The sequence below is a fragment of the Lygodium microphyllum genome, chromosome 20 (genome assembly GCF_053477565.2).
Source record: "Lygodium microphyllum isolate KBCC chromosome 20, Lygodium_microphyllum_v1.1.10, whole genome shotgun sequence".
NCBI classification, from domain to species: domain Eukaryota; kingdom Viridiplantae; phylum Streptophyta; class Polypodiopsida; order Schizaeales; family Lygodiaceae; genus Lygodium; species Lygodium microphyllum.
The window spans coordinates 88,286,086-88,311,090 of NC_141154.1; the positions used below are offsets into that span (position 1 = coordinate 88,286,086).

Genomic DNA, 25,005 nt, shown 5'->3' on the forward strand with positions numbered 1-25,005 from the left:
AAGAAGACCGAGAGAGCCCAAAATACCAAAACCAACCAAAAAAAAGCTCTAGTAAAAAACGTCCCATATCAGCTGTCCTTGACAAGGAGACAGGGTAGTGGATGGCCAGGATGCGGGACGGCTGTTAGGGACATGACAAGGGATGTCCCCCATCTCATTTTGGTGTCCCCTTTGGCATATCCATCTTGGACCGTGTCTCCATGTCTTGGGGGTGTGGGATGGCTGTTCCTTGTTACTATGCCAAGGTCTTACTTTTGGGGTGGTGAGTTCCTTGCATTAGGAGTGTGAGCTACGGGTTGGTGCTTCTAATAGATAGCTAATTATCCTTGTGGGGGGGATGCAACTTTGGCCACACAAGCTTCCTTGGTGATGATGGTGTGCCATATGAGGAGCAGCAAGTTCGGGCTCATGGTCAAGGCCACTTATACATCTTATGCTCATGCATGCAACAAGTGATTCTTAGTTTAGCATCCAACCCAAACCAAGTAGAGTCAAGCAATTTTTAGGTTTGGTGACAGTTTCTCGGTCTGTAATAGGCAAAAGACACACATGGGATGAGCTTGATCATTTAGAAATTTTCTGACCCCTAGAAGGATTTTGCTCTTTTCATTGGTACTGTGGACACATGAATAATTGACATTTCTGAACAGCTGCTTCTTTCATAGTACAACGGGTACAATTGGTACAAGTATCTTTGCTGGAGGAGTTCATGGATCCCCATTCACTCCAAAGCCATCATTTAACATTAGCCATGAAACAAGAGATCATCTGCCACCTCTAACTTTTAACAGTGCAAAGTTAAAACCATGGTAGATAGGGAATGTTCCCAAGCTGTAGTTGTTTTTGTGACTTTACACAGGAAAGTGGATCGATCAACTTACCTAGTGATGTACAACATGTGTTTTCTTATTTAAGAAGAGGTGGATTGTAATTTCACAAGATCTTATTTCTTACCACTATCCTGTTGCACTTGTATATATTGTAACATGCCAAAATAAGTGCATTGTTCTTATTTCTATATATCAGTGCGGACACCCAAAAATTGCTCGTTTAGGAGCTCATCTATGTGTGAAGGCTTGCATGTCTTCCATTGTTTCTGTTTATTCTACAAGGCCTCCATCAATTGTTGAACATTTTGTGGTTTTATCTTTGCTGTTCAACTGCCCTATATGCTAGGCTATAATCAGCAAGCATTTAGAGAAAAGAAAGAGCTCGAATGCTCCTGTTGCTTGATATTTAGCAAGCTAGTTGTTGGTCACTATGATTGCTTAGAACTCTTGCAGTTTTCCAAATGTAGTACAATGCTGTGCATTGTCCTTATTTCCATATATCATGTGAGGCACCTCAAAATTGCTCGTTTAGGAGCTGATCTATGCGTGAAAACTTGCATATCTTCCATTGGGTCTGTTTATTCTACAAGGCCTCCATCTTCTTCTGAACATTTTGTGGTTTTATCTTTGCTTTTCAACTGCCTGCATGCTAAGCTATAATCAGCAAGCATTCAGACAAAAAGAAAGAGCTCAAATGCTCCCATTGCTTGACATTTAGCGAAGACAGTTGTTGGTCACTCTGATTGCTTAGAACTCTTGCAGTTTTCTAAACATAGTACAATGCTGCTCTTAGTGTAGAGTCTCTTTTAACTTCTACTATTTTCCTTCCAGATCCTTTTCCTCTAGTATACATGGAATAGTGGTAAAATTGCAGGAGTTGCCAATGCATTATGTACAGACTGTCTACAAATTGTATAATAACACTCAGTTTTATGCTACAGGTTTGACAGTTTTAAAATTTCCCCGCTTTCAATTAAAGCTTTACATACTGTACTCAAATATGAGAAAATGACAACAGTGCAAGAGACAACTTTTCCTGTAATTCTGAAAGGTATTTATTCTTTTTTTGTTGCTCATCTTAAATGCAGTTGTGGTGCTAGAACTTCTGGTTTCATGTTTCCAGACAATATTTGTTTTGGGATTGATGATTCTGTTATGCCTGTGGTATTAGGATTTTGTTAGCATCTTATCTTGTATCTTATAAAATGCCTGTTATATTAGCATTTTGCTAGCATCTTATCTCATTTATCATATTCACTATATCATGACCATCAATGAGGAGAGACCCTCAACAATTCCATCCTAATCATCTCTAATCATGAAAGCTGCTGATCAGTATGAAATGGGCCACTATCGATCAAACAACCACCCCACTAACCAATGCAGGTGGCCACACACGGGGGCTAGCTACCCTCCAGCCACTTTCCATTGGAGCTAACTACAACCACCAGCCTGTCAAAGACTTTTTCATGTTGTTGTGTGGGCTGATACAACTGAATTTGCAAGCATGGACTCATCCATCATCATCATGGCACAAGACAAGCAAACATGAGATAGCTGTGAGCTTCTTATAGCTTGCTTTTTTAGCATAGGTTTTGGCTAACCGACTCCACAAGCTAGAAGTCATTATGGATTTGCACTCTCATTCTTGGGACAGAAGTCTTCCTTATGGCCATGCTTTCAACAATGGAAGCCTTTCTGCAGGCTTCCAACTCCTTGTCTGTGAGTTATTTACTTACTAGTGTTCCCCATTAGGATTGGAGAAAGGTGTACTTGATCCTTTTTCGTGGCTTTGTTATTCTGCCTTTGTCCCTTGTCTGCTTGGTTTTGTCAAGGATTCTTATTTTCCACTGTCTGCACTTACGGCAAGGATCCTTTCAGCTGCCAAATTTCGAGAAGCAGCTTGTTGAGTGCCATGTACTAGGATGGCATGGAATGATTATAATTTGGTGATTCTCCCACTTTGAGCACATATTCACCTAGTTGGAAGGTGTGAAAGCATGGACATTGTTACTCAAACAGGGAAGACTAAGCCTGTTGTGTACCTTTTGGCTACTTGTGGCTAAGAAGTCCAATGTACTTTGTCATTATCTGAATGTTTGGAGCTAAAAAGCCCAAGGTACTTTGCCATTATGTCAACGCTTTTCTACCTAGCTTTCTTGTGGTACACACTAGAGGACACAAGTGAATCCAGTTGTTAAAAATGACATTTTGTGTTTCTTTGTCATCCTAAGGGAGGTATGGGAGTATAAGCACCCCAACGTCGAAGGGGAGGGAGAGAACACTACTCATGGATAAAGGCACTCCATTGGGATATGTCTCATCAATGGCACAATTGTTGGGAAAATCGATCGAATTGTTGGAAAAGAGAAGGGAAAGGAAGGAGGGCTGAACCATGCATGGAACTCATAGGTATTTGATGAGTGAGAGAGACACTAGAGGGAGCCCCCACATGGTTGAATGCTCTGTTAGGGTGGCTCAATTGGAATAGGCTTCTAAGAAGAACTTGCTGCCATGAAGGGTTGTGCTAAATGGCTTTATTAGGGCTTTGCATGAAAGCCGTATTGGAATAGGCTCCATGAGAGCTTAGGTGGACTTGCTGCCATAAAGGGTTGTGCTAAACGGCTTTATTAGGGCTTTGCATGACAGCTGTATTGGGATTGGAGCTCCTTCAAACACTATGGGTGATTTTTCTAAGGGGAACTCAAATATTGAACAAGACTTGCCAAAACACCGTAACACACATAAGTTTTGAGTTTAAACTTGACCATGTTGCAAGGTGGAATAGGTGTATTCATGACATTTAATAGAGAAATTGCTACTGTATGTGTCTCTTTTAAGGTGTGTCAGTCTGCATGCAAGATCTTGAAATTTGTGCCCAAATTGTAATCTAATCAAGGGGCAAGTTGATTCTTAGTGGTGCTGGTCATTTGTGACAGCAATTTGTATTGAAGATTGAAGGAGATCAGCCCATTTCTCACTGTACTTCAACCTAAATCAATACAAGATAAAGAAATACTGAATGAAACATTGGGTTTTGTGCCATTGAAATGGCACTTTGACTATCAATAACAAAGGAGTAGGCTCTGTGACAGATACATCAAGATCAGCTAACAAACGTCTTAGCCATATACATGCTTCACAAGACAATGTAGAAACAATGGATTGTTTCTTGCTAAGCCAAGAAATGCAAGAAGACCCAATAAAGAAACAATTTCCACTTCTAGAGTGATGAGAATCAATATCTCCAGCCCAAATCAGAATCATTGTAAGCATGTAACAGCTTAAGTCCAATCTCCCTTGGTGTGCTTACTGGCTGGCTTGCAATCTTGGAAGCCGAATCTCTCAAGGAGTTTGCTAATATATTTGGAGTGTGACAATCCAATGCCTTTGGTATCATGAATAAATTGAATGCCCAAATCGTAATGCAAAGATCCCAAATCCGCCATATCAAAAGTTCGCCGCAAACTTTTCTTAAACGCTGAAATTTGATCAGCATGTGCCCCTGTGAGTAGAAGATCATCCACATAAAGACAAATAACCAGCAAGGATTCCCCCTCTTTTTATACGTAAAGAGTAAACTCTGATGGGCTGCTAATGAACCCTTGACTAAGTAAGAAGGCATCAATCTTGGCATACCAAGCTTGTGGAGCTTGTTTCAAACCATACAAAGACTTTTTCAGCTTGCATACCAAATGTTCGGATCCTTTAACTACAAAATCCCAGGGGCTGTTGAACAAACACTTCTTCATGAGGTTCCCATGTAAAAATGCAGTTTTAATGTCAACCTGGTGTACAATCCAACCATAATGGACAATCAATGCACCCATATACCTGATAGTGGTCATACGGGATGTAAGAACAAATGTCTCCTCATAATCAATGCCTTTCTTTTGCACATAGCCTTTTGCTACAATGGCTTTGTACTTATCAATGGATCCATCCGCTTTTCGTTTGAGCTTATGGACCCATTTAGTACCAATGGCTTTATTTCCAACAGGCAATATAACTAAATCCCATGTTTAATTCTTTATGATAGAATCATATTCAGCTTGCATTGCTGCCGTCCAATGCACACTTTGTTGTGCATCCTCAAAAGAATCATGCTCATCATCATTAAGTGTGTTTGCTGCCATAACAAACTCCATAGCATTAGCATGATCATGCAGACATGTTTGTCTTTGGGTACGACTAGCAAGAGGAGCATCCAAATGACTGTCTTGTAGAGTTTGCACGTACCATCTAGGTTATATCTAGCCTCCTAATTATGGTCTTGTAGAGTTTGCAAGTACCATCTAGGTATATATCTAGCCTCTTGATTATGTACATGCTCTTGATGAACCTCATGTTCAACATCTTGTTGAATATTTAGGTCATCCATAGGTGGAATTTCTGCATTATTTAATGGAGCAGTTGGTTGAACATTTTGTTCATTTAATGAAGCTCTAGTTGTATCACCAAAAGAAATAGGCAATAGCCCTTCAAACATCTTTTGTAGTTTGATATGTGTCATAACCAGCAAGAGATAATTCTGATTTTTCATTAAAAACCACATCTCTATTACGAAAACTTTCTTGGAAATAGGATCGTACAATTTGTACCCTCAGCTTTCACTATTGTACCCCACAAATATGCACTTGATTTTTTTTTTTTTTGCAAGTAGAATGTGGTTGATTATATTACTCAAAAAACCTGATTACAATGGAGTGCTCATGCTCAACAGACTAGCTGGAGCTGATGCAAAGTCACAATTACATCATGTATACAGGCCTCTCAAGGCGGTGTGGAGGGATAGGGGCAAGAAGCCATGGAGGGGGGTGTATTGCTATTTGGGGCTGCTTGCTTGCATCATGAAGAACAGGTCCAGACCGCCCCAAGTGCGCATGAACTGACAACGGAGCTCCTAACGAGCCTTGGACTTGCTCTACACCTGATCCCATCGGCTGCGGAGGGAGTGGATGATGGAGGTCCAGAGCTCTGCTAAGGTCGCCTGTACTGAAAGTCTCTCTCCGCCAAAAGCCTCTTGACACCGCGCCTTTCAAATATGCCATCCAATACAACTCCCTATGATCTCCCATACCTCAGAGCGGTCTGCTGTGGGCTCCAGTACTTGGCGGATAGGTAGGGTCTCCAAACTGACCATTGCATACGACCCTGTCTCGATAATGAATATCGTGTTTTGTATCCCGGCCTCATACAGAAGGTGGCGGCCGTGGGTGATTACTTGCCAGCAGAAAGCTCCCCATAAGATACATCCAAGGTCGGGTGCTATTTGGCGAAGGATGCGGCATGCTCCTCTCCACACGAGCCGCACCTCCTTACAGGACCAAAGGTAGTGCTTTGGGGGTTCTAGAGACTGCTGTATGTAGCGCTTACAACCTCCCTCCTTTTGTATCTGGGCAAGCCAACTTTCCACCGCCAAGCCTCCATGTGCCACCAGCCATAAAAAATACGATATCCTTCTTGGCCTCCAGCTATCCCATAGGCGGCGCCAGAAAGTCCGTCGGAAAGGCTCGGTGATGCTGTGCTTCGCCTAGTACCTGCTACATCACGACACGCAATCCATATCCTTCTACATCAGTACGTGTCTGCCAATCCTGACAGTGTACTCCAGGAATCTCGGTGGCTTCTTGGCAATCGCAGTGGCCGGCCATAGCCACTCTCCTGGATTCCACTCCAGCTCATCAAGTGGTCTGCTATCCCAAATCCAAAGGCGCCAATCCTTGAGTCTCTCCCGAAAACATAGGGGTCCAGTCGCCATGTTTTTCCCTAAAGGCCCACCACCCGAATCCTCCTCCACAAAAGGGTAGCTATCCCCTCATCCTGCTGCCCTCTGTCAAGGGCCAGACGCCCCCCCCCCCCCCCCCCTCCTGAACGGTGAAGAAAATCCCCTGTGTGGTGTCGCCCACCCTACCTGCCACCTGTAGGGGAATGCCTGTTGGTGAAAATCTAGTGGCCCATACCTTCCCGGGCTCTATCGACTCTCGTATTGGGGGAGCAAGCCACTCCAGAGGTATTGCTGCGTCTATCTCCCTTCTCCTCAACTCTACTCCTCTCTAGTAGCCTAATACACGCTGCAATATCTCCTCGTCCGCCATCCTGTATACCTCTTGCCAAGTCCTGATGGTACGGGTTGGGCTGGCCTCCCAACTAGCCCACTGGATGTGAGACACTCCCCAATCTGTGCCCCTTTCCGATCTTTGACCTGGGAGTTCCAGATCACCGGCTGATGATCTATCTTCTCCTGGTAGCCTGGGGGGCTTTGGATTAGGGCCTTACGGAGGCCCTGCCACACGCGAAGTAAGTTGCGTAGAAAAGGTGATTGGGGGAGGGGGGTGATCTGGGCTTGAAGACCCTCCTACAACAAGACCTTCCAGGTTTGCCTGCCTGGTGTGAGGCCGCAGACAACAGGCTTGTCCAAAAGGGCCATACTCAAATATTGTGGGTCTATGATCCCAAGCCCTCCCTGTGACCGATGCCGTATGATGATCGCCCACGCCACCTTGGCCGTGGAGTCCTCGGAGCCATTTGACCTTGACCAAAGAAAATTTCGCACTAGGCGGTGAAGCTGCACTACGCAGGATGAGGAGAAGCACCGACACGAGGCGATGTACCGGGCCGTCGCTAGGACCTGGTTGACCATTAGGGCTTGGCCGGTTAGTGAAAGGCGAGCCGTGCTCCAGTATGTTAGCTTCCTCAGAATAGAATCAAGGACAGGAAGAAATTGCTGGGCTGAAGTGATGTCGAGTCCCACCTGGAACCCTAGGTACCGGACGGTTTGCCCTCTGAAGTGGACGCCTCACTCCGTGCTAGAGTCCAGGTTTGTGAGGAAACCAACCGACTTTCGCCAGTTGATATTCGCCCCGGTTGTAGAACAGAACACGTCAAGAGCCAGCATCACTCTCTCTAGCATCAACTCATCGTCCTCTATGTAGAGTGTTGTGTCATTTGTATACTCTGAGTCTAACAACTCAGTCTCCTCTCTCATTGAAAGTCAGAGGTTGCGTAATCCGCTCATATGTGACCTTAGGAAGTGAGACTTCGCCTCTGCAAAAAGTAGAAACAGGTATGGGGCCAGGGGGCAGCCCTAACGGACCGATCTCTCCAGCGGAAACTCCTCTCCTCGCCTTTTACCTATGAAAACCCTGCTGGTGGCCGATCTGTAAAGTGCAGAGACCTTGCGAATCCAAGCCTGAGGTAAACCCAACCTCACCATGGTGCCCTCTAGGAAGTCCTAGTCCACCCTGTCATAAGCTTTCTCAAAATCCCAGAGTAGTACGGCCAGTCTCTACCCACTGTGCTGACTCTACTCTGTCTCGCCTCAAAGAAGGTGAATACATTGTCCAGGATGCTCCTATCCTGGACAAAGCTTGTCTGTGTGTCATGGATGATGTCTCGAAGTATGGAGCATAGTTGCCTATTAATCATCTTTGCCAGTGCCTTATAGGCCATTGACAATAAGGTGATCAGTCTCCATTGGGAAAGCTCCAATCGGTCTCCCTCTTTGGGGAGAAGGCTAATAAGGCCTGCTGAAAGACTCCTTGGCATGTGTCGTGAAGTGAAAATCTCTTGGAAGGCCATCAGGAGGGGGTCCTTCACCACTTCCCAGTAGGTAGTGAAGAAGGCCTTAGAGAGGCCATCCTCTCCCGGGCATTTTTGCCCATCCTGTGTATGGAAAGCCTTCACCACTTCCCAGTAGGTAGTGAAGAAGGCCTTAGAGAGGCCATCCTCTCCAGGGCATTTCTGCCCATCCTATGTATGGAAAGCCTTCTCTAGTTCCTTCTATGTGAAGGGGGCTAGGAGGAAGCATCCCATCTCCTCTGTGACGAGGGATGGGATGTGATCCCAGACTTGTTGTCTACATCACTGTCCTCTAGCTGAGGCCGTCTCTTGCTGGAAAAGACACCTGTAGTAGTCGGTGGTAATCTCCATCACCTCGTCTGGGCTAGAAAGAGTCCTCCCATATTGATCCCAAAGGTTACGTATCTACTCTCCTGCGGTGCGAGGCTGGTGCACCTGGAAGAATTCCCTACACATCGTGTCTCCCTTCCGTGCCCAGAAGGTTGTTGAGGTGCGGAAAGAGAACTCCAAACGCTTGTCCTCTAGGTCAGCAATGGTAGCTTGCGTGCGCACCTCCTATGCGTGGAGGGTAGGATCCCCTAGTACCTCCTGTAATAATCTCTGCATGGCTGCAAGGTCCTGTCGGAATGCTCTCTCCTCCTCCTAGCTCTGCTACCTGGCTTGTATGGCTGCCGCTTGGTAGATTCTGCTCGACTCGTCTAGGACCTCTACAACCTCCTTTGCGATCCGGTCCCTCTTGCCCCAATCCCTGGTCCAAATTTGCTCTATCTGTCTCGTTACCTCCTTCCTCCTATAGATTGAGTCAGGGATCCGACAGGATCGTGTGTCTAGGGTTGACACTGGGAGATCAAGTGTCAGGAGAACCGGGCAATTATCGGATAGTGTGGTGCTTGCCGATTGGATCTGGCCTCCACGAGAGCCTCCCCACTTTCCCACATAAAACCTGTTCAACCGTTCCAGTAAGACTCCGCCTAGCCGCCTGTATTCCCAAGAGAAGTACAAAGACCTCTCCCTTCTGTGAAAGGCAAGGTCTCTCCAGGCATCGCATGGTCCAACTTCTCCGAACGCTTGTCCTCTAGGTCAGCAATGGTAGCTCGCGTGCACACCTATGCGTGGAGGGTAGGATCCCTTGGTATCTCCTGTAATAATCTCTGCGTGACTGCGAGGTCCCGTCAGAGTGCTCTCTCCTCCTCCCAGCTCTGCTCTCTGGCTTGTATGGCTGCCGCTTAGCAGATTCTGCTCGACTCGGCTAGGGCCTCTGCAACCTCCTCTGCAATCCGGTCCCTCCTGCCCCAATCCTTGGTCCAAATTCGCTCTATTTGTCTCGTTACCTGCTCCCTCCTATAGATTGAGTTAGGGATCCGACAGGATTGTGTGTTTAGGGTAGACACTGGGAGATCAAGTGTCAGGAGAACCGGGCAATGATCGGATAGCGTGGTGCCCACCAATTGCTTGATTTGGCCTCCACGAGAGCTTTCCCACTCTCCCACATTAAACCTGTCCAACCGTTCCAGTAAGACTCTGCCTAGCCGCTTGTATCCCCAAGAGAAGTACAGTGACCTCTTCTTCCTGTGAAAGGCAGGGTCTCTCCAGGCATTGCATGGTCCGATTGCCAATAGAAAGACCTCCCATGCCTCGCTGTTGCCAAGCAATCAACTTCTTGGAACCATATGCCCCACTATAGTGGAGACTATTCACATTCCAGGATGCAAGGTGTAAGCTCATGGGGAAACCTGTGACTGACCGAAACAGGCATCTGTTCAGTGTGAAGGCTGTTGATGAGGAGGAAAAACTATGGGGCATACGAGTACGCTTTGCCGCCGGTCTGGACGGGGAACTCCATTCCCACGTGGTGGCCCTCGATCGGACCATAGGGGTAATAGATGCTCCGGGTGGTATTATCAATGCATCTATCAGCCATGCTGAGAGTCGTGACTCTGTACATTGGTAAAAATGGGCCGCCTGTGCCAGGGGCCACTTGATCACATCCCGCAGAGCTCTCCATTGTGGAGGGGCTCGAAAGATAATGCTCAAGTATGGGACCTCGGCACCAGCGCACCAGTTAATGTCCATCATGCAACTAGGCCATTGCTGTGCAAACAATGCTAGTCCTTCCCCTCCCATCCACTGGGAGGTATGGTTTGCTACCCGACTCTTCAACTTCTCCTCTATCTGTGTCGTCGTCCACTCCTCTGAGTGAGAGGATTGAAGGGAAAAAGTGTAGTTTGGTCCATCCGGTGGTGCTAGTAGATGGACCTTGCCCCTCCTTGACTTACAAACCACGAAGATCCCCGCCTCTGGAGGTAGTGGGAACTCTCTGTGCTCCGCAACTCTCAGGTAGGACCATGGGCCACTGCGGAAGAACTGTGGCAACAACTGTGCTTGTCTCGAGAAAGTGTGACGGGCGGCAGGGGCGGATGAGCTAGTGGCTGTGTGGGAGGGGGAAGATTGTTGGTGCAAGGAGGATATAGGCGTGTGTGGCTCATCACCTCCTGTGGGAGGAGGGGGGGTGGGTTTGGGGGGATCACCTGAATCGGGTGCAAATCAGGGGGGGGTACTCGGTAGGGGAGGTGGTGTTGAGAAACCCTTACCCTTCACCTGCAATTTGCGTTTTTGCGTATTGCGTTTAGAGTTTGCAGCCCCAAAAAGGGGCGCCATCCTAGACTGACTGTGCCTATTTATAGGCCACTCTCTCATTCATTCCTCACGGCTGATTCATTCAGTCCATCACCTATTCTCTCCAGCCTCTCCACTGCCCTCACACCCCTTCAAGAGGACATTGCGGTTCGTGGTTCGTGGCTGTCTTCATCATCTTCCTTGTGCTACGGCACCCCTGTTCCCTTGTATCACACTCACTCCATGATTCGGAACTTCATCATTCCATTCATCAGAGTTTCTTCTCTCTTCTCTCCTCTTCTCCATGTTTGTCGAGTTCACTCCGTGTTCCTCCTCGCAAACCTTACTCTCTCGCTGATACGTCGTCTTTTGACAAGGTATTAGAGCTGGATCTGCTTAAACAGCGGCAAAGATCCTCCACTCGAGTGAAGGCAAAGATCGGTGCTGGGTTCGGTATCCACTTCTCTTCTTCTTCCGTTGCATCAAAATCTCGTTTTTGCAAGTTTTAGGTGTTTTCAGCTTGCTGCCCACACCCCTTTCGCAGAGGACATCGCAGTCTCAGCTGTCCCTTGCTGTCATCTACAGTCTAGCGCCTGTTTCCAGCCTTCCACCCGCAAATTTCTTCTGTTTACAGAAGAGCGACTATTGCTGATCACTCTCCATTTAGAAAACAATCTCGTTTTTGCAGATTTCAGGTATTTCAGCTTGCTGCCCACACCCCGAACGTGGAGAACATCGTGGTCCAAGCTGGCCATTGCTTTCTCGAACAGCTTGGCGTCTGTTTCCAGCCTATCACACACTGTTCGGAGCTGATTTCAGCATATTGACTGTTGCTGCTGTTTTTTCTTGCGTTTTTAGTCTCTCTCTCCTCACCTGCGTTTTTCTACTGGTTGCAACCTCTTATTGCTGGTCACATCCTTCTCCCACTGGCAGCTCACTTCCAGCCCTTCCACTACCCTCCCACTCCTTGAGGCGGACATTGCGGTTCTTGTTTCACACTGTCATCACACCCCTTGAGGCGGACTTTGCGGTTCGTTTTCATGGTGGCTGACCTCTTCCTCGAATATCACCAAGAACCTGGTTTTTGTTGGTCAAATGGTTGAGCAGGGCTTGCAGGTCAGATTTAATTCTCATGGATGCTTTGTTGAGGATATGAAAAATAAAGGTCGCTTGATAGCAAAAGGAAAGAAGAAGGGCAGAATGTTTACGTTGGATGCAGACATGCGTGAATTGAGTGCAGCAATGTTTGCACATGGGACTGGTGTAGTTGCAGATATTGATATCTGGCATAAACGCATTGGTCATGTTAATGTACAGCGACTTAAATCAATGCAAGACCAAAATATTGTTGCAGGATTGCCTAAATTCAAGGTTGCAGAAATGCATAAGGTATGTGAAGCCTGTCAATTTGGAAAACAGGCAAGGAAACTATTTCCTAGACATGTTCAAGAGAGTAAGAAGCCATTGGAATTAATCCACTCGGATGTGTGGACTACTAAAGCTGCATCTCTTGGAGGCTGTCATTATTTTGTCACTTTTATTGATGACTATAGCAGAAAAGTTTGGGTGTATTTTATCCATGGCTTCTTTACCAACAGATGACCAGACTACTGGGTGCTTCTACTGTGGCATTACCAGACACACCATCTATGCTTGCCGATTTTGACCTTTGCTCCCAACCCCTCCGGAGTACATGCGTCTTTCACCAGGCACTCCTTGTGCCACCTCTTCTTTCTGGACCACAGAGATCGTTCTGCATTGGCTATCAGAGTATTATGCTCAAGGCAATAAGACGCATCCGATGCGCACTAAGTTCTTTTAAGAACATGGAGGATTGATCGGCGCTACGACCTCTTGGAGATCGTCACAATGCCAACGACAGTCTTCTCCCATCTCTTTTCGGGTATAGTGGCTACCACGGCCTGCGGTTCTGCAGTCCACTTCATCGAGAGAGAGTGATTGTTTGATACCGTCTCCTCGTCAGTCTGCTTCTTCAAGAGACAATGGCTGCTCGAACCCTTCCTCTTCTTTGGCTACCCAGTCCGCTCCATTGAGAGATAGCGACTGTTGCCCACCTCTTGTTTATTCTGAGCCCCACCCTTCCCCACCCTCGACTACTCAGGTTCAAGAGGCCACCTCTGGGAGCTCTTCGGCACCCCGGATACCTTCTTTAGCACGACGGCTGCACTTTCTACGTCATCAGACATTTCGGAGTCTGTGATCCATGAGTTTTTGGATTCCCTATCTACTTCAGAGGGGGATGCTATTTCTTTGCTCTCAGTGGAGGCATCTACTTCTTTGACTTCAGCGGGGGCCCCTCCACCTCCCACCTCAGAGGGGAAACCTACTCCACATGAAGTTCTTCACTCATCCTCTACTTTCTCAGGGTGGCTCTCTTTGACCAGTCATCTCTTCTATTGATACCTCGGATCTTCAGGTACCACCTAGATCAGGACCTCGGAGGTTCAATTGTGACTTGGTGATGAGACCTTTGTATTCCTTCCAGCATGGATGCATGGAGCTAGTGGCTTCTTTTCGAGGTTGAGTTTTGGATTCTCTAGTTTACTCTGTCTATTGTTCTTTATTGCAGGTTCTCTTTCCGGTGAAAATCTTGGATCTTCGGGATTCTCTATATCTTCTTTCTCCTCTTTTTCTTGCCTTCGTCCCTTGGTGAGCATGGAGCCATCTCCCGAGATTGAGTACGGGCATATCCTTATGGTTCTCGACGCCACATAAAGTTCGACATTCCTTCTATGCATTGTATGTTTTCATCATCTTTGTACTAGTGCGCTTGGGCAAGTGAACAATTTTCCCACGAGGGACACTTTCCAAGTGGCATCTATTGCATAGGCATTACATCTCCACCTCACTCTTCTCTTGTTTCCCTTTTTGGGTCTGAGAGGGAGTGTTGAAAAACCCTTCACTCTTCACCTACAGTTTGCGTTTTTGCGTTTCTTCGTTTTGCTTTTAGGGTTTGCGTTTAGAGTTTGCAGCCCCAAAAAGGGGCGCCATCCTAGATTGACTGTGCCTATTTATAGGCCACTGTCTCATTCATTCCTCACGGTTGATTCATTCAGTCCGTTACCTTTTCTCTCCAGCCTCTCCACTATCCTCACACCCCTTCAGGAGGACATTGCTGTTCGTGGTTCATGGCTGTCTTTATCATCTTCCTTGTGCTACGGCACCCTTGTTCCCTTGTATCACATTTACTCCATGATTCGGAACTTCATCATTCCATTCATCAGAGTTTGTTCTCTCTTTTCTTCTCTTCTCCATGTTTGACGAGTTTACTCCGTGTTCCTCACCGCATACCCTATTGACTCGCTGGTATGCCATCTTTTGATAGGTGGTGGTGGGGAAGAGGGTCAGGGGATGGTGGGATGATCGGAGATACGTGGCAGGTGTGGGGGGGACTGGTGGTCTTGGAAGGGGAGGGGCTGCAGGCCAGGGTTAGGGGGGACATGGGAGGGGAGGGGGTGGGTGTGGGGGTTGTGGAATCTTAGGTGAGGCAATCTGTGGTGTAGGTGGTGGGTGTGGGGGACTGCAGTCCTGCCAGGGGGGGTAAGCAGGGGGGGTTGTGAAGTGCTCTGTCGAGGACGCGTCGCCCGCCCTCTTGCTCCTTGCTGTTAAGGTTGGGTCTGAGGAGTTGGTTGTGGCTTTCCTTGACGTCTCTCTCTGTTGTCTTTGGACCCGTGTGAATCCGTCAGCGTCCACCTGTGGGCCTATCAGCGGAACCACCTTGCCTAAGTGTGCAATCTGTTGCCTGATGCCCAAAGTCATGGTAGCGTAGGCACTGCCGCGGTTGCCCAGTCACAATGACCTGCCCGCCGAAAGGAGTGACCTCCTCCTCAATCTCCAAGAACTTTGGTATACTCTTTGTGTCCTTCACGGCCACTCGTATCTTTGGGACTTCTGTAGTTGTCACCGCATCTGTGAAGGAGGTAGGAAGAACTGAGCCAAAGAGCCATCCAAAGTCCTCCACTAACTGGCGGTACTCTACCGCCAGTCCGGGGAAAAGTAGGGTGACTAGGTGTCTGAGAAAATTGTTGTGGAGCGTAAATGTCTCCACTGTGAAGTTGCTATACCAGGAAACCATGTAGATGACCCCCTTCGTGGAGGCATAGGGCGAGCTCTCCATTAACTCACGAGTTGCGTCCGCAGAGGTGAGGCAAACCATGAAGATACCTCGGCCCATGAGGACTGTCTTTACGATCTGTGCTATGCCAATGCGCAGTGTGGAGAGAAGCCAGTCCCACAGCTGGGCCCTCGATGGGGAGTGTCCAATGATGTGACTAAATATCGTTGTTTCTTTCAGCTCCAACTCTTGGGCCCGGATGGCTAAGAGTTGTTCCTGAGAGAGGATGATGCGCAAGGTGTTTGACTGGGGGGCACTTGCAGAATGCGCCGGCATTTGACCAGGGGTTTCCATTGTGTGTCCCTGTTGGGAACCTACCAATCACGTTGGCGTGCTACTGGGGGGGAAGTTGTTGCAGGGGGGAGGGAGCAACTGGACGTGGGGGGGGGGGAGTTGATGGCGAGGAGAGGGGAGTTGGAGGGGAGGGGGGATCATTGTTTTCTGAAAGGTGGTAAGATCGCTTGGCCGACGGGCCTCAAAGGTGAAAGAGGCACGCAAGGGGGGGGGGGGCCATGGGCAGCCAGGGGGAAGGCGGGTGTAGGGCAACAGGTAGGCCAGAGGGGGTGCAAGGCAGGCACGGTTGGAGGCGGGAGGGGGGGCAAGGCACGTTGCCGCAAGGTGGGGGGGGCGAGCAAGGCGGCGGGGGGACTGGGCGCAAGGCAGGCAAGGAGGATAGGGCTGATAGGCGATGGGCGCCGGGTGGGCAGGTGGCCACAAGGCAGAGGGGGAGGGGGAAGATTGTTGAGCGAGAGGGAGGTGGAGGACTGTCGAGTGGGGGGGGGGGGGGGAGGACTGGCGCAGGTCGGGGGGGGGGGACTGGTGCAGGCAGGGGGAGATTACTAGTGTGGTGTCAGAATAGATGGAGGCAGGGGGCAGCTTGCGACGTGATGGCGGAAAAATATGCACTTGATAGCCTTATTGTCCAACTATTCTCTCAATAGTCTAGGAATATGAGCATATGCAAGACACCCAAAAGTATGAAAGTGACGAACTGAAGGTTTACGATTGTTTCAAGCCTCAAAAGTTGTTATATTTTTCAATGCCTTAGTAGGGCACCTATTCAAAATGTGACAAGCAGATGTAATTACTTCCGTCCAAAATCCATGTGGCATTTTTTAAGCTTTCAGCATATATCTAGCCATCTCCATGATTGATCGATTTTTCCTTTCCACAAACCCATTTTGCTATGGAGTATATGTTGTAGTATATTGATGTGTAATACCTTTTTGCTTTAAAAAATTATTCAACAGGGAAGACATATATTTCCCCTCTCAGTCCGAACAGAGAGTCTTAAGTTGATAGCTAGATTGATTTTTCACAAGTATAGTAAAAGCCAAATATGCATCATATACTTCTGACTTTTTAACCAATGCATAAACCCAACAAAAATATATAAGTCATCAATGAAGGTGACGAAGTAATAACATCCACCCAATGACTTTGTTTGCATGGGTCTACATACATTTGAATGCACAATCTGCAACTTGGCCGTAGCTTTAAAGGCAACATCACGAGAAAAAGAAAACTGATGCAATTTTTCCAAAATGCATCCCTCACAAATATGCTTATGTCTCTCCAAGAGAGATAAGCCTTCCAACATTTAAGCATGTTGCATAAGCATCAAATTGTCGTAATTCACATGTCCCATATGAGCATACCATAAGTCTGCCTATGACATAGCAGGAATAATAGTAGATGCCAAATAAATTGATTGATCAACCAAACGAGCATTCAACTCATGAAGTCCATGACATAATGTGCTAGTGAGTACCAAAGTCACGAATAAGAAAAGTGACTTGCATTTCACATTTTGCGAAATAAGAAATTGATAACAAATTTTTCTTTATCCATGGCCATATAAAGCAATTTGTAAACACAGAGAGAGAGCTATCAATGGTTTTCAAAGCAAACTCTCCAACATCTCTAATAGGATAAGATGCATTGTTGGCACATTGCACGGATTTGCCAATAGGAGTTTCAACAATAGAAGTAAAAAAATCCCTCTGGGATGTAACGTGCTTAGAACCAAGTGCTAGCGTAGAGCTGAATGCTCTATCTGCCCAAGAAGAATCATAACTACAAATATAAAAAAAGTAGTCATGGTCAATGATGAACGATGCATATTTTATAACAATAGTGGTAGAAGGTGCATCTGAAATTGATATCCCAGATTCCTTTTTCTCCTTGGTAATGTGTTTCTTGCATTCTGTGATATAATGATGTGGCTTTTTATGGTAATGGCACTTGCCTTTCTTGGCTTGTGTGCTCCCTTGCTTCTTGTTGTTTGGAAGTTCTAGAATTCCAAAAATCTACGGAGCATTCTTGGACTGATTGCCCTTGCCCTTTAGTCTTGCCATAAAGGCTTGTTCAGAAGCTACAACATCCACCCCACTATCCCTTCTTTGTTTGCTCTTCTTCCAATAATAAGCTAACCAACTGAAGAAAAGTAAGTGGCTGCGTAGAAATCTGCATTGTAAGATTCAATGGCGTATGAAAGGCCAAATAAGAAGGTGGCAAAGAGTTCAAAGTCATAGAGATCATATGAGCATCAGAATAACACTCATCTACGTTCATCAATTGCTCGTGCAAGTCTTGAATTTTATTAAGGTGATTTTGCATAGAATTACCTTCTTCCATCTTCAAAATTTCAAGCTCCTTCTAAAAAGAAATGCGAGCATCATTTTTTCCGGCAAACATATGCTGAAGTGTAAGCCATGCTACTTATGAAGTAGTAGTAGAATAGATATGTGGGATTATTGACTGTTGAATTGCCAATGCCAAAAGTGACAATGCTTGGGCGTCCCTAGTGTCCCAAGCCTTATGTGCAACTATTCTTTTGGGATGGTGGCTGAGCGGGAGCTTGCCTTCGACCATGACCTCCTTGTGGAGGAGTTGTAGGAGCCATATCACTAGGATGTGCTTCTTCCCCATTGACATAATCTCAATTTTTTTTTGCAACAAGCATATTCTTCATCATGAAGGACCCTTAGAGAATAGTTATTGCCATCCAATCTATCCTCTTTTGATACATAAGTGAAGACATCACTTTGTCCTTGATTTGCCATGATAAATGTCACTCTTCCAAATGCACAAGAGCAATAAAAAAAGCTGACATAACCTAGAAATTTGCAAATTTCCAGAAATTACAACAAATGCCAAGCTGTAATAAACTAAATCGTGTCACAGTTGACTACTACTACCTCAATGTGCTGAAATTTGTCAGATTTCAGCAAGCAACTCGCTACCCAATGCAATAAGAGTGCTCAACAACACTAAAATGCAAAAGTCCCAAAATTTGATCGTACAATGTGCAAGATTTCAATCAATTTCAGACTAAAACTTCAATACATATGCCAATGTCTGCCAAAAATACAAAAGGCTCAAATTTACTGACCCAAATGCTTGCAAATTTCTGCAATTTGTGCACTGAAGCACTTGCTGAAGTAAAAATCGACCTTTCCTTGGTAGAGGGGCTTTGATGTTTTGAATAACATAATAAAATATACATGTGGCAGCTGAGGACAAGCTGCAAGAACGTTGATGTGGTAGTTGGAGGTGTTGGAACAACTGGCAGAGTTGTCGCAGGACTAGTTGAGATTGTGGAGAACTAACGAGTTGGCGGGCGTAGCTGCTCTTGGCAGGTGGGATGCAGGTAGCGTAGCTGGGTTGGTAGGTATGGTTGCAGGTGGTGCCATGCATAGGGCGGATTGCAAGCGGCGTCAAGCTGGTGTAGGATAGGGTGGCACAATTGGTAGAGTTGGCAGGCCAGTGAGGGCGGAGCTGCGGATTGTAGGGTGGGCGGAGCTTATTGATTGCTGGCCGTGCAATGTGCAGGACTAGCAACGACAGGGCGATAGCTAGCTGAGCTGTAGGGTGGCTGAGGTGGCTAATGAGTGGCTGAGCTCACTCTGATATCTCTTGTTGGAGGAGAATAACAGTAGTAACTTAGCTTGGGAGACTATCAACAATAGTTGAGAGAGTGTGTGTGGTCATTGATTGACACTTGATTGATTATTGCAAAAGCGAGGTACAAAGTATAAATTACAAAGTACAACCCTTAGACTTTAGGGTTGTGTAAGTGACTTAAAGTGCATAAACATACAGATGTGTGTAATGTGCGGTAAGTGACCAAACTATACAACATAAATACACAAATGAAGAATAATGTGACTCGGGGAGAAAACCTCTCTTATAGAAAGTAAATAGTGCCATAGTGTTCTATGTGTGGATCATTGATACTCATGTGAGTGTAGGCGTGAGTAAAGCCCAACATGAGAGGAAAGTAAGGTGGGTCAATTGAGCCTCATCTATATAGCTATTTAGGTGCAACGGATCCAAAGAGAGGCTTCCTTTTCGCATCGACTATAAGTTTGGTAGGTTTCGAAGTCTCCGAGCTAGGTTTGACATGTAGACTTATGATGAGATGTTATCTCATAGAGACTAGGCTTTGCTCCTAATCCAAGCTCACATGAGGGGATACTTTTGTAGTTTTGGTTGAAGGCTGGGAATCCATGGTTATATATGCTTATAGGCATTTCCTAGAGGATGGTCATGTATGCTATTGGAGATGCATAGCTAATAGACATAAAGAGCTGCTATGATTATTTCTCTCTATTTTTGGGAGCTGGTATGATTGACATTGACATCAGATCTCTCTAAGGTACTTTAATGATTGCTTGATGACCCACTGCTTGGGTATCCATCCATGGTTCATGCTGATGATCATTGTTGTGTGTACTAAGATAAGTCATTAACATTGTGTACTGTATTATACTAGATCATCCATGATATGAGAGAGGGTATTAGCATATTAGTAGATTCATATGTGAGTTTGTGCATGAGTAGTTATGAGGTGCTTCCTCTATCAAGCTTAGAGGAATCCTCTAGTTGTTGACCAAAATTTGTGTCCATGCACAACGCAGTCCCTTCTTTCCATAGGAAATGTTGGGCTTAGTTGAACATGGGAATCATGGTTCCCCTTTACAAGGGAAGATATAGGTCACCCATAACAACAGTCTAGTGCTTGCCTAAGAAAGATCACTTTTTATCACTCAGAGGTGAGAGCAGGGTAAACATTGCACTTCATTCAAGAGAGTGAGAAATGGGGGAGAGTGTAACTTCATACCTCTATGTATAAGACAAAATCTTAGCTCCATTTTTCTAAAATGGTGTTGAAATTGGTAAGTAGTTCTAGGATATTATGATTGCTTGTTAAAATTTACCTAAAAAGTGACGACCTGCTATTTTGATCTTCCACTACCATATCTGATCTTGAAGATCTCCAGATGTAGTCTCCTGCTAACTGTAGATGGTCTGCAACTCTTTACTAGTCACTGTCTTTGTCAAGTACTCGCCTGAAATTGATTTTGATGGAGAGAAATTGGATTGAAATAGAAGGAAAAATGGACCAAAGACCAAAGCTCTAATACCACTTGTCAAGAAGTGGACTGGAGAGAGAGAAAGAGGAGAGAGAAGACTGTAGCAGAGGGAAGAAAGAGTGTAGAAGAGAGAAATAGAGTGACGAGGAGAGAGAGAGACTAGAATAGGAGAGAGAAATATAGAAAAGAGAAAGAAGCCATTGAAGTTGTGAGCAAGGAGAGAGAAGAATGACAGTAATGTATTAATGTGTCAAAAGATAAGAAAAATTACATGTCCTCTCCTTTTATACCAATGTCAGTGTGACATGGCAGAACATCAATATTATTTGCATACTAAATCCTTATTTTTCCCAGCTTCTTACAATCCATCCCATCCCAAAGGTTTTTGCCCTAAAAAACAAACTATAAAGACTGGAAAAGGATGGATTGAACAGAGTACTAATCTAGTACAAGGGGATACAAAAATAGGAAATGCACTAATATGTACCAAGTAATGGATGGAATCGGAAGTAGAAAAGTGAATAGACCATATGAACATCCATTTGAAATGATAAAACTGAAAACTAAACCACCATAACTCTAAGAAAAGACACTTGCAAACAAATAGGTAGCTTGCTGTCTACTACAGAACCTGTTGTAGTAAGATTGAGATATCTTTTGATGGGCATATCCAAATCAAGTGTTCTATGAGTCAAAAGAAAGCTCATCGGATATACTTGCAGTCCATATAGGCATTTCTCTTTTGTAATCAGATCAGAATTGAAACTGAGCCAAAACAGTAAATTGTCCAGAAACTGTCTGTGCAGTAGAACAAGAGATAAAATGACTAGTTTTCAGCCAAATAAACCTTTGAAAGATAAAGATTTTGAACCCCAATATGGATGTTGGTCTAATGAGGGTGCAAAATCCTACCCAAAACCTCCTAGATCAAAAGGTATACCATCATAATAATGATCAAGAGGAGAAGATTTGTCATAAAACTCATAATCTTGACCACCCGAGTCAAATGGGTAGGAAGAAAGATCCCCATAATCATCACCATAAGCATATTCATCATCCATCATATTATAACCATCATGAATCTCATGTACATCCTCATTATCAGCATACCAATCATCAAAATCATTATCCAAGTTTTCATAACCATGATCGTATGCATTCAACTCCTCTTCTAGTTGATGTAGTTCTTTATTGAGTGTGAAGTAATGCGTATCCTCAACTAAACCATCATAAGCATGATCAAGAACTTTAGAGTCTTTATTTTCAACATGCGCATATTTCTCCTCAAATAGTCCAAAAGACTGATCACTTATCAAGTGATCTCCATATACATTGGCTTCAACTACAGCATCAACTTGTTGATAAGCTTGGTCTTCTTCATATGGTTGATCTTCATCTTGGTCATTAACCTCTTCATGTTCTTCCTCTTTCCCATCATAGAACCCATTGTCCACTTCACCATCATCATTACCTTGAAGAGATAAAGAATTCAGCACTGCAATTGGTCGATTCTCATGGATTTGCTGTCGAAGATCTATGGAATAATCCTCGTCATCCTGGCTTTATACAAAGTATACTTGCTGTCCATGATTTACTTCTGCAAATTTAGACATAAGCTCAGCATCAAAGTATTCAAAAGAAATAATCACACTTGTAGAGTAGGCGAAGCACTATCCTTGAAGTCATTGCACCAAGCAAGCATTTTCTTTTTCCATGAAGCATGTTTCAATAAAATATTAATAGCCATCTTTACACAATGGCAAATATCCTTAAAATGAAATCATACCAACATCCAAGATTTCCCATGCTAGCTGTCCTTCTAACAAATTCCGTGATTACTTACTAACCAATGGAGGTGTATGAATCATTGTAGCCCACTGATTAGCATCAATCTCAGCAAAGAGAGTAGAAAGCAATACCAATGCATATTCTAACTGTTGATGAGACGATTGATTAAGCAATGATATCAACCAGTGTAGTATATCCTTGCCTTGAAAAGACTGCAAAAGAGTAGTACCGCTGTTGTAAAAATACTTTATTGATGTCCACAAATTAGCTTGAAACTCCACTTTCTCCATGGTTAGTAATCCCAACAACATGCGTTTATCTTTAACATTATATATACATCCTTGTAAGATATTATTATCATAGAGATTAATAAGAGCTTGCATTACACCTTGTTGAACCAACTGAGAGGTATTTGGTTGCAATTGATGGATAAGTACTTGCTCAACCAGACTCACATCTATCACTTCTAATGCCATTTGAGAGTCATCATAAGCCATAAAAGCATGTGCCAAAGTACTCATAATGTCTACCAAAGGAATATCCAACCTATTAGAACCAACATCTCTAATTAGATCCATAATACTCTATTTCCTTGTCTATGGAAAGTGCAGTCCTGTAGTACCTATAGGTATTAAATCAGCCATAACTTTTGACTGAAAGCTCCGATTGACAAACTTTTTGATTCAAATTGAAGCTAACACTTTCCTCTTTGAATCTCTAGAGCCCTTAATGGTAAATTTCAGAGCAGGTCAGAAAAAGATATGATAGCCTAAAGTTGGTTGACTAAAATTGTCGACAACCCGTCCTATTTTGAATGAGTCTGTAAGAGGTCTATGGATCCAACTTTGACCTTGTTGAACCTTGAATACTCACAAATAGAATTGAGAGGACTTTGTACGGTACCAAGACATCAATTCACGATCAATAAAATGTAAACAAAGTCCCATACCATCCATTTTAGTGACTACGATGGAGTAATGTCCTGAAATCATTGTATGAATTGAATCACTGCCAAGATGAATCGACTAATGCTGACATGACTGTTTGCAATGACTATGTGACCATCATCTTATCACTACTATCAACAATAGCAAAACATTGTTGTAGACAGATCCGCATAAGCATTTAAGTGGCTAATTGAAGATCCCATGCTACCACAAATATGCCATCAGCATAATCCATGTACCATACAATGCTTCAACATGCAATAGCTCAAAAAAGAGTAATGAGTTTCCAACTTGTTGCTATCAGAAGCCCCAAGATGTTGCTTCTAAATTGAAGCCCATAGCTTTACAATCTTCAATCTTACCAAATTTGAAGAGCCTTGTTGTAGATAGAATGCTTACTATAATAGAGGCAAAATCCCCTACTTGGAAGCAATTCTAGGTGAAAGATCAGTGATCCTACTAGAAGTAATCCCTTAATTCTCCAAGTATTGTAGGAGAGAAGAGTATGGGATGCTGGCATGTACAGAGTATTTCTACAGTTATTCTGAGCATGCTGTCAATGACATTCTTTGCAGCAAGTATCTCAGTGTGAGATAAGACCCTTAACTGGCAATTCAATTGTTGCTTCTCAACCTTAACACGTGGCACAATAGTCAGGCTTGTACAAAATGCTGCTATCTTGGTACAGCTGGAGGCTAGTGATTATGTGTGGTATAGCAATCTTAAACTTGCATAGTATGTTGCTACTCTATCACTAGAGTAAGTTTTGAGGCTCTATGCACAGATGTTATTGCAGCCAGATTGTCAACTCTTGCAACTTCTCCTCCAATAGAACAGGCATGTGACTCAAGAAAGACATTGCTACAGTAGGCGAATGTAAAACTGCAAATAGATAGCGAAGTTGCACTATTTGAGTTGCAAAAGACTACAATAGATGTTCTTGGAATTTGCTGTCCTGCTGCAGAGGTCCCCTTTGTGAAGAAAATACGAGAATCAGTCCCTGGCGTTCATCAAGTAATGGTCAATGTAGTAGCAAGAATAGTGACAATATACCATGAAGTTCTTTCAGTTTCAACCACACATATTTTTAAACTACTAAATGATGCAAGGCTAGAAGCTAGTATTCATAGTTAGTTCTCAAAGAGTCTTCTTCTTATTCTTCAACTTTCCCAAGCCTCTTCCAAGTTTCATGGCAAACCACAGGCTCTACTTCATCTCACTCCTTCATCTTCACCTACTGATATCAAGGAATTGCTGGAGGACCTTTGATTCGTGATTTAGAGGAGATCAAGCACCATTTTATGGAGTGTTTAATAAACTTTTGCTTCAAGACAGCATGAAAATTTTTCATTGTTCTGGGTAGGAAACTCCATTGGAAGAGCTTAATCAACAAAGAGATCATAGCCATGGGATTGGCAGTTCATGTGATGGAGATTTGAGCTTTATCTTCAGTTTCTTTGGCCTTTTCGCATTGGTATTGCTTTCTACTCTCTTTGCTAAGATTGATACTAATCAGTGGGCTAGGATGGTTCATACACCTCCATTGGATAGTAAGCAATCATAGAATTCATTAGAAGGACAGCTAGCATGGGAAATCTTGGATGTTGGTATGATTTCATTGGTCAAATTTCTTGGGAAATCCTCTACCAAGCTAAAGGAATATGTTGCTTTCATCTTGATTCGTCTTTGTATTTACCATGAGGATATTTGCCATTGTGTAAAGATGGCTA

The 25,005-nt window shown here is 44.5% G+C and overlaps 1 protein-coding gene across 1 annotated transcript in view; it reads left to right on the top strand.

The window, feature by feature from the left end:
* Positions 1 to 25,005, top strand: part of LOC148019117 (DEAD-box ATP-dependent RNA helicase 26-like) — a 71,872-nt gene that overhangs the window by 28,123 nt on the left and 18,744 nt on the right. Inside the window, exon 2 of the mRNA XM_087660625.1 lies at positions 1,772 to 1,881. Coding sequence (XP_087516751.1) covers positions 1,772 to 1,881 — 110 coding nt within the window. The remainder of the gene's footprint in view (positions 1 to 1,771; positions 1,882 to 25,005) is intronic.